Genomic DNA, 8,991 nt, shown 5'->3' on the forward strand with positions numbered 1-8,991 from the left:
TGACATGAGCTTGCCCTTCCAGCAACTCAGTTTCTTTTCAAATCGGTCCTCGATGCACTTCCATTCTCTGTTTGTCAGCTTGCGATGGTGAATTGGGATACCTAAGTACGTGAAAGGTAAAGTCCCCAATTCGCACCCAAACAATTGCCTATATGCCTCTTGTTCGTCATTGGCTCTATCAAAGCAGAACAATTCGCTTTTGTGAAAGTTAATCTTTAACCCGGATAATTGTTCAAATAAGCATAACACCAGCTTCATGTTTCTCGCTTTGGCCAAGTCATGCTCCATAAAGATGATCGTATCATCAGCGTACTATAGGATAGACACACCTCCATCAACTAGATGAGGTACCAAGCCACCCATCTGACCAGCCTCCTTAGCCCTTCCTATCATAATTGCCAACATATCAACTACAATGCTGAACAAGATAGGAGACATCGGATCCCCTTGTCTCAGGCCCTTATGTGTCTGGAAATAATGACATATGTTGTCATTCACTTTAATTCTAACACTCCCTTTTTGCGTGAACGATTCTACCTGGCGTCGCCAGGCTTCATCAAAACCTTTCATACGCAAGGCCTGTTGAAGGAATGGCCATTTGACTTTATCGTACGCTTTCTCGAAATCCACCTTAAAAACAACTCCATCTAATTTTTTCGAGTGGATTTCATGGAGTGTTTCATGAAGGACCACCTTATAAAGTATTGTAGGTGTTTTGATTGGGGAAATGAACAATCTGTTCTGAAATACACTAGTTAGCACCAGGAAGAATGAGGATCCAAGTTAATTCATTACAAATGACGATCCTGGTACTATTCCTTTACCCCATTAACAGCGTCGGTCGAGTAAAAGGAAGCATAATGTAACTTGAAGAATACTTATATGGTTCATTACATGATAAATATTAAGCACGGTGTGAAGGCACATGTAGTATATATGGCATGAAAGTAAACAAAGGTTGGCAGTGGTGATAGGTGGCCTCGGAGCTTACAGTTGCAGAGAATTTCAAAGATCCGTTTGCAGCTACTTTTCTAGCTGCTTGCTTTGTTTTTTATTTCCTCATACTAAAAAAATGAACAAACACAGGGTGATGCAATGAGCCGTTTGATGTAAGACACTGGTGGCTTCATTCTGGAATAAAATCGGGGAGACCTTTTGCTAACCTGTTCACAGCAGCAAAATACATAAATTCAACCTCTTCAGAAGTTAATATATATATAGTTGGGCATCAGAAGCTTATTCAATGAACAAACATGCTGTTCAAACTAAGCTATAAATGCATCAGCTTGTCAATTTACGGCTTACGGGATTGATTAAGTACGGAAAGGCGCCGTTCAACATCTACCATTCGTGGTCTTTTTTCCACATCATAGTCAAGACATTCCACAGCAATCTCTGCCAGACTGTCAAGAAGGTCCAAATCTCCTGTCACTGCAATCTCTTTATCAAACAACTTAGTTGCTTTCCTCCCCTGTTTGTGATTCTCAAGGAAATTCCTTACCAAGCTGTTATTGTTAGACTCTGTGGCCTTCCTCCTGCTAATGAGTTCCAAGATGACAATTCCAAAACTGTAGACATCACTTTGTTCGGTCAGCAGGCCTGTTTGTAGGTACACCGGGTCCATATAAGCGACGACACCAGCCATTCTACCGACGTGTTGAGCGATTCTTCCAGTGTGTCCGTAGTCTCCTGCAATCATCCTTGATGTGCCTAGGTCTGAGATCTTTGGCTGAAAGTTGTGACCCAAGAGTATATTTGCTGGTTTAACATCTCCATGTAAGATTTTCTTACTGCCCATTGAATGCAAATAAGCTAGACCAGAAGCTGATTCTGCAGCAATACTTAAACGCACACCCAAGTTGACAGGCACCACATGGTAGCTGTGAAGTAAGTCATTGAGGCTACCTTTTGAGACAAACTCATAGACTAGCATCGGGATGTCAACATCAAGACAAATACCTATGAGCTTAACAATGTTTCTGTGACAGACTTTAGATTGCTCGATGACTTCATTAACAAATTGTTCCTCCTGTGGCATAGTGCCACTAATCAGCTTCCTTATTGCTAATCGTGCATTATCAACACGACCCTCATAAACTTCTCCAAAGCGACCTTTTCCAATAAAATTGTCACCCTTTAGAATTGGCTTGAGCTCCTCTATTCTGAAAAGTTTTACACATTCTATATTCTCTAAGATAGGGCCACCGTACTTCACGTAATTCATGCGTGCTTTTGAGTTGATTTCCAAATCAGTGGCGGGGCTCAACCGAGGAACCACCATTGGGTTTGTAGCAAGATGATGTGAGTTATTCAGAGATATATATGAGCAGATGGTTCTAAGTTTGATGCTTATATGTCTTGCCCAGGCTCTCGGACTTGGGTTGCTCCACCATGGGTCCAAATTGTCTAATTTGTTGAGCACACCAGCATTAGAGCTAGAACAACTTGCACCTTGTGGGCTGAGATTTTGCGTTGTATCATGCGGCCCCCATAATGACAATTTATCATCTATAACTTCTTCCTGTTCTTGCTGCCAATGATCTTCTCTAATTATCTCAACACATTCTTTTTCTCTGAGGGTTATCCCAACACATTCTGTGAGTTCTTCTTCTTCCATTACAAGGTCTTTTTTAATATCCTTTCCGAGGTACTTGGATGAAAGCTTTGGAAAATTTTCTTCGCGGCATGGTTCCTTTAGGAAGCTGACCTGCTGCTCAACTGATGAACTAGTGATGCCAGTTTTGATGATACTTGCCGTTTTATCAAGCCTATCAATTATATAATGTGCAACCGGTCTCTTCTTCGGGTCCAAGTCCATGCACTCTATCCCAATCTTAGTGCATACTCTTACTTGCTCCAACTGTATCTCCCATTGGTCTGATGCCTCCAGCCGATTCATCCAATTGTCAACTACCTACAAAGTTGAAACTGAGTTAAGATCTAGATAGTAAACTCTGGCGTTTGGTGATTTATAGCTAATAGCTTAATACAGACAGAGAATTATATATGCTAGAAATTCTTAAAAAAGGAAATTATATATAGCCATTGTTAATTCATGTGAACTTATAAATTGACTTTTGCTATCAGTTGGATTTTGTATTTGTTGAAGCATAACTGCACACTTGTCACCTGTCCTTGTGGGTTCGAGATAACATGTGAGCTGGTTGGTTGGTGTATATGAAACACAACACGATATATATGCAATGAGATCTAGGCCTTGGAGAGCTTCACACATGCAGATAAGTGTTGACATATAATCACATTTTTCACATTTCTTCATAGGTTCAATCTTTTGGACGAACTAAACAGGAGGAAAGCGTATGAGCGGTGTTACAAATACGATATTACAACAACAACAACAACAACAACAACAACAAAGCCTTTTGTGCCAAGCAAGTTGGGGTATGCTAGAGGTGAAACCCAACAAAAACCTGTGAGAACCCCAAAAGAAGAAAGAGTATTTGTAAATTGATGATGGTTTCGAATAATTTGCTTGTTTAGGAATAGATGACTTTTGCAATTTCTCTATGTTAAATAGTAACAAACTTTATTTAAAAAGTTCATCAGCATGGAGCAAACACTTAAATTGCTCTTACATCCTCATCTTCTGGATACCCTTTTTCTCCTGTTAGTATCTCCACGATGATAACGCCAAGACTGTATATGTCTGACGCGAATGTGAGTTTCCCTCCAAAGGATTCTGGTGCCAAATATCCCCTGCGAGAAGAATTTTATATCCTGGTCAATGATGTGCACACAAAGTCACAAATATGGATTTGTTCCAAACAAAGAGGGGTTTTCAAGAGACTGGCTTACATTGATCCACATGGGTTCGAAGTAGAAGCCCGGGTTTGCTCTTTATCAAGGCACCTTGATAGACCAAAATCAGCAATTTTGGGTACCATATGATCATCTAGCAATATATTATCAGGCTTCAGATCTAAGTGGAGAATGCGTTTCTCGTCAAGATGAAGTAAGCCCTCACATGTTCCCTTGATAATCCCATAGCGCTTCCTCCATTCAAGTCCGTGAGATGCATCTACAGAGGAAAGGGGTTTCATATTCTGTTCTTTAGTACTGATAATATTGTTATTTTGTGAAGGTAACAGCCAATTATATTAAAAACAGGCTCAACCCGGATTACAGTCAATTTCACACAAAGAGGTGATATGCGAAGGCACACTCGCCAACAGAAGGAAATCTCCCTGTACTCTAGCACAGGCCGCAAGTTCGTGGGCGACCCTGTTGCATTCTCTACTAATGTTTCTGACAGAGAATGAGGAAAATCTCCTGACAGTCTACAAATGCCTAATCATGAAAAGCATTTTCAATGAGTTTTCTTTTAAGGTGTTCTAATTTATTCTCAAGGAGCCAAGAACACCAAATCAAACTCAGTTAGCTCTTTGTTGTTAAATTACGTAAAGCCAAATTAATGCCCATGTGCAACTTAACCTGCTATAGCAGGTCGCCTCTTGTCTTCACAAATCGGGAAAAAAAGTGTCAATTTTCCAAAATCCGCAATTATGTTGCATGCATTTATTCCAAGGAAGAAAAGGAAATTATTTACCCCGTTGGCCCTCGGGATTTTCTCCCTGCGCCAGATTTATTGATTTGTATTTTGACCCGGAACTGCAAGCCCAATGTGGTCACTTCTGATCGGCATTGTTCTAATGAGTTCTAGTCTACATTAATAACGAAAACAGAGTGAATACAAAGAGATAATAGTCCTACCAGATTTTTTTTTTGCTCAACATGGAAATAAACAAAAATATTCTGCATATTAATACAACTGTGAACTATGCAAGATACTGGCGTGTAGTAAATACAAAGTTACGATCTGAACATGGTGTTGCTGTTGCCTCCTATGAGTTCTAGGCCACCATCTTTGACAGGCCGTTGGGACAGAATGAATAGATTTAGATGGTTAGAAATAGTCTGACAATATCTTGAAAATTCTCATTTTAAATAGTTGAATTGTCTACGTCAGAACCTGGGACTGTAATGACATTTGATAAAGAACAAATATAGGAATAGTCGTTATGATCATTACCAGTAATATACTTATCAAGGCTTCTATTCGGAACATACTCAAAACATAGCAACCAGTTTCGCAGCTCAGCCATGACAAACTTCCCTTCATAGTTTGCAGTTCTCCCTTGCGTGTCGGAACAATATCCCAGGAAACGCACTATATTTTTGTGCTTGACCTTCATTAGGCACTCAACCTCTGTATGGAATTTATTCTCATGCACACCAAATGTTTTGGACAACTTCTTCACAGCGACCATCCCCTTTCCCACCATTCCCTACAGTCACAACATGTATTACATGTCTGCACGTTAATGCTGGTGATCGGATCAGGAGTGCGACAACTTACTAGCGGTAATTCGTACCTTGTAAACTACCGCGAACCCACCGCTGCCAATTTGCTGATCATCAGAGAAACAGTTTGTGATGTCTTCTAAAAGGGATAACGGCAGGTAAGTCGGCTCTGCACTTCGATCAAGCAGCATGTGCTCTAGGTCAACTTTGTGTTGGACACTCATTTCGCCATCCATTCACAATCAATGCCACGGTGCAGTACCTTCAAAAGAAGAGCAATATATGCCATTGTTTTGAGTCCACCAACCATATACCCGATTGCATAAATAACCATGAAGCAGAGAAGAATAAAGATCACATATATGCATGCATCTCACATCCACCTTAGCCAGTGAACTACTGAAGTATCATACCACACAACTATTTTGCTCATTCGTGTGTTTGAATCCTAATATGTTTAGGAAGCAAGTCACCACTTCATGAACAGTTTGTTTGATTTCAATTGCCTAGCATAATATGGATTGACCGAGTCGATGATTTAATCACCGAAACCTGCAATACAAGGTCATAGATCTGCCGTACGTGGAGCCTAGCAATTTTCTTGTCTGGCTTCGATTTTGTTCAAGGATAATAATTAGTTAGCGATTTAGAAGCACATCAGTCGGGAATAGAGCAGATCTAGCCTGGTTTGGAATAAAAAGGAGGAGGCCAAAAGCCAAAACACTATGGATGCAGTATGGTGGATGCTGAACTAATAGAGGCAATCATCTCAGAACGGATCTTATCTCAGAAACTAAGAGAGGGAGAAGAGACGAGATGTACATAAACATACCACGGCACTGTAGAACCCCGCCGCCGCCGAAGGGTGAGCAAAGCAGAGGAGAGCAGACGAGCGGAGATGGATCAGATCTGGATCACGAGGGCCCGAGGAAGAAGACGAGGACGACCACCCCAGCGTCAATGCTTGATGGCAGAGCGTAGATGCCATCTTGGCCATATTAATGCGTGCTGGCGCTGCAGTAGAGCAAGTTGAGCTGCAATCAAACATGGTGATGGTGATGGTGATGGTGGGCCGTGGTATGTTTCTGGATGAAATGAATTACCCGAAAATATGGCCATTTGTTTGCCAGAAGAGAGTCAACAGTGCACGGAAACTCTGCACAGAAGCACTAGCTGGTGGTAGTCCTAGTAGGTAACAACAAGTGGTACTTCACAACACATGGGACAGAAATTATGAACACATGTATTTTACAACGGAGATGCCAGTCCTGACGGAATGGTTATATCACCACACAAATTCATACACATGGTTTGGTGTCAGCATTAACCCGGCCCTACGAATATACTCAACACCACACAGTGCAACAAATAATTACCCTTACTAATTAAGGTCTTGGGGTGCTGCTCTAACATCAGAAGGACGGGGAAGAATAAATGGATCCTCATACCAAGGCCAGGAAATTAAGCAAGGATTAAACACCAGAAAAAAAACAACCGAACCAGCAGTCCTATATAGCTTTCCATCATGTCAACTCATAGCTTGTTTATGAGATTGATTCAGTATGGAAAGGCGCTTTGCGACATCTACCATTGTCGGCCTTAGGTCTGCATCATGGTTAAGACACTCCACAGCAATTCCTGCCAGATTGTCAAGAAGCTCCAAATCTCTTGTCGCTGCAACTTCCTTGTCAAACAACTCAGTTGATTTCCTACCCATTTTGTGATTCTCAAGAAAAATCTTTACCAGACTATTATTGTCAGAATGTGTGGCCTTTTTCCTCGTAACAAGCTCCAAGATGATAACTCCTAAGCTGTAGACGTCACTTTTTTCAGTTAGCAGCCCTGTTTGCACATATACATGATCCATATAAGCCATGTCACCAATGAATAATCCGGTGAGTTTGTACTCTTCCGCAATGAACCTTGATATACCAAATTCCGAGATCTTTGGCACAAAGTGGTCATCCAAGAGTATATTTGCCGGTGTAACATTGCTATGAAAGATTTTCCAAGTAAATGTTGAATGCATATAAGCTATAGCACCTTCTGAATGCATATTTCCTGTGAAGAATGTCATGGATGCTACCTTTGGATAGAAACTCACGGACTCATGGATGCTACATTTTCTTTTCTTGAGGGGCCCAATTGCGTTACATGTGCTAACACCACGAGCAAATAAATTGTATAAGCTTTAGTTGTATGGGCAATAAAACGCATGCTACATGGCCCACGCACCTACTATTGGGTTGCCCAACTGAGGTGCCAAAATTGTCTAGATAGTTGGCTTAAACTCATGTCGGGAAACGAATGGAGTACGGCGCACAATCTTTTGTTTCACTACATATAAATTGTGTTGGGCTAAGTCCCTCCACATGGAGGTGTGTTGGCAGCCCAACATCAGCCCATAAGTCCGACACATGTCAGCCGTTGATCTTCGCTGCATCCAACGGTTGTGAGTGTTTCCTGGTGAAGGGAGCAAGGAGAAAACCCTAGCCACTCCACCCCTTGCTGGTGGTGGCTGCCATTCGTGAGAGTGAGAGAGAGAGCACACAAGAGAAAACACAACCTGAGAGAGAGAGGAAGAAGAAGCAGAGGTTCTGTCCAGATTTGCTGCATCTGACTAGTCAGTGTTCAAGCTAGTGATTGGAGGCTCAAACGTGCTTGGATCGACCCCAAACTTGGTGAGCTCGTTCCTTACTTTGAGTACTTCGATCTGGTTAGCTGGTTTGAGAATTGGGTCAGTGGAGCATCAGATTTGAGAGTGGTTTTGTCAGCTCTGACTGCTGCAGTTTCAGAACAGAGTAGTTTTGGGAGACGGACAGTTTGGGTAGGCAAACGATGTCCGATTGGGCTGAATTTTGGAGGGGATCTCAGGAACTCGTGTGTCTACTTGTCTGCCAAAATTGGTGTTGTTTGGTTCAGCGGTTTAAGAGCAGTTTGCAAAACACTGGAGGGTACAGAAGCTGTGTAAACTCTGCTTTGCTGAAATCTTGCCTCTTGTGGTTGTTGTTGCTGTTGCCGGTTGGTAACGTGGAGAGTGTGTTGTAAATCTCTCTAGAGGTTCTAGAGAAGACTTTGTACTCATCATTCTCATAGTGAAGTTGTGTGGACCGGTCGGTCCACAGCCGTGGTTTTTTACTCCTCAAGCTGAGGAGGTCTTTCCACGTTAAATCACGTGTCACTTGTGCATGTTGTTTGTGTTATTCCGCTGCTTACTTGTTGGTTGAAGCTGTCCTCAAAGTTCATCACAAGGGGAGGGGGCTGTGTAGTGTGCATATTTGCCGTGCCGGTGAATTTGTGCAGCGCATTGTTGCTGTCCAGCTCCAACAAAGTGGCATCAGAGCCTTGGTTTGCTTGTGCAAATTGCTGAGTTTCTTGTGGTGAAAGATGGAAGTGAATACTAGCAGGATGATATCTTTGAATGGTACAAATTATCAAGCATGGAGGGGCAAGATGGAGGACTTGTTGTATGTGAAAGAATACTGGAAGCCAGTGTTCTCCACTAAGATGCCGGAGGGCATTGAGGAAGGTCAGTGGAAGGTACTTCATCGCCAAGCTTGTGGGTTCATTCGGCAATGGGTCGATGACAATGTTTTGAACCATATCATTGATGAGACACATGCACGCACCTTATGGCAGAAATTGGAAGAGTTGTTTGCCCGAAAAGAA

The 8,991-nt window shown here is 42.0% G+C and overlaps 1 protein-coding gene across 2 annotated transcripts; it reads right to left on the bottom strand.

Annotated features, from left to right (window-relative positions):
- Nucleotides 1-845: 845 nt before the first annotated feature.
- Nucleotides 846-6,331, bottom strand: LOC123135575 (uncharacterized). Of its 2 annotated transcripts, XM_044554692.1 has the most exons (7): nucleotides 6,155-6,331; nucleotides 5,394-5,584; nucleotides 5,051-5,306; nucleotides 3,817-4,039; nucleotides 3,597-3,717; nucleotides 1,306-2,914; nucleotides 846-1,163 (listed from the first exon to the last, which is right to left on the bottom strand). In XM_044554692.1, exons 2-7 carry the CDS (start codon nucleotides 5,556-5,558, stop codon nucleotides 1,159-1,161), a joined length of 2,379 nt encoding a protein of 792 aa, XP_044410627.1. In that variant the 5' UTR covers nucleotides 5,559-5,584; nucleotides 6,155-6,331; the 3' UTR covers nucleotides 846-1,158. The 2 variants fall into 2 exon arrangements, with proteins under 2 accessions (XP_044410627.1, XP_044410626.1); XM_044554691.1 differs by lacking the exon at nucleotides 846-1,163 and having other exon boundaries at nucleotides 1,186-2,914.
- Nucleotides 6,332-8,991: the final 2,660 nt, after the last annotated feature.

Source organism: Triticum aestivum, chromosome 6B, assembly GCF_018294505.1.
Source record: "Triticum aestivum cultivar Chinese Spring chromosome 6B, IWGSC CS RefSeq v2.1, whole genome shotgun sequence".
NCBI lineage: Eukaryota > Viridiplantae > Streptophyta > Magnoliopsida > Poales > Poaceae > Triticum > Triticum aestivum.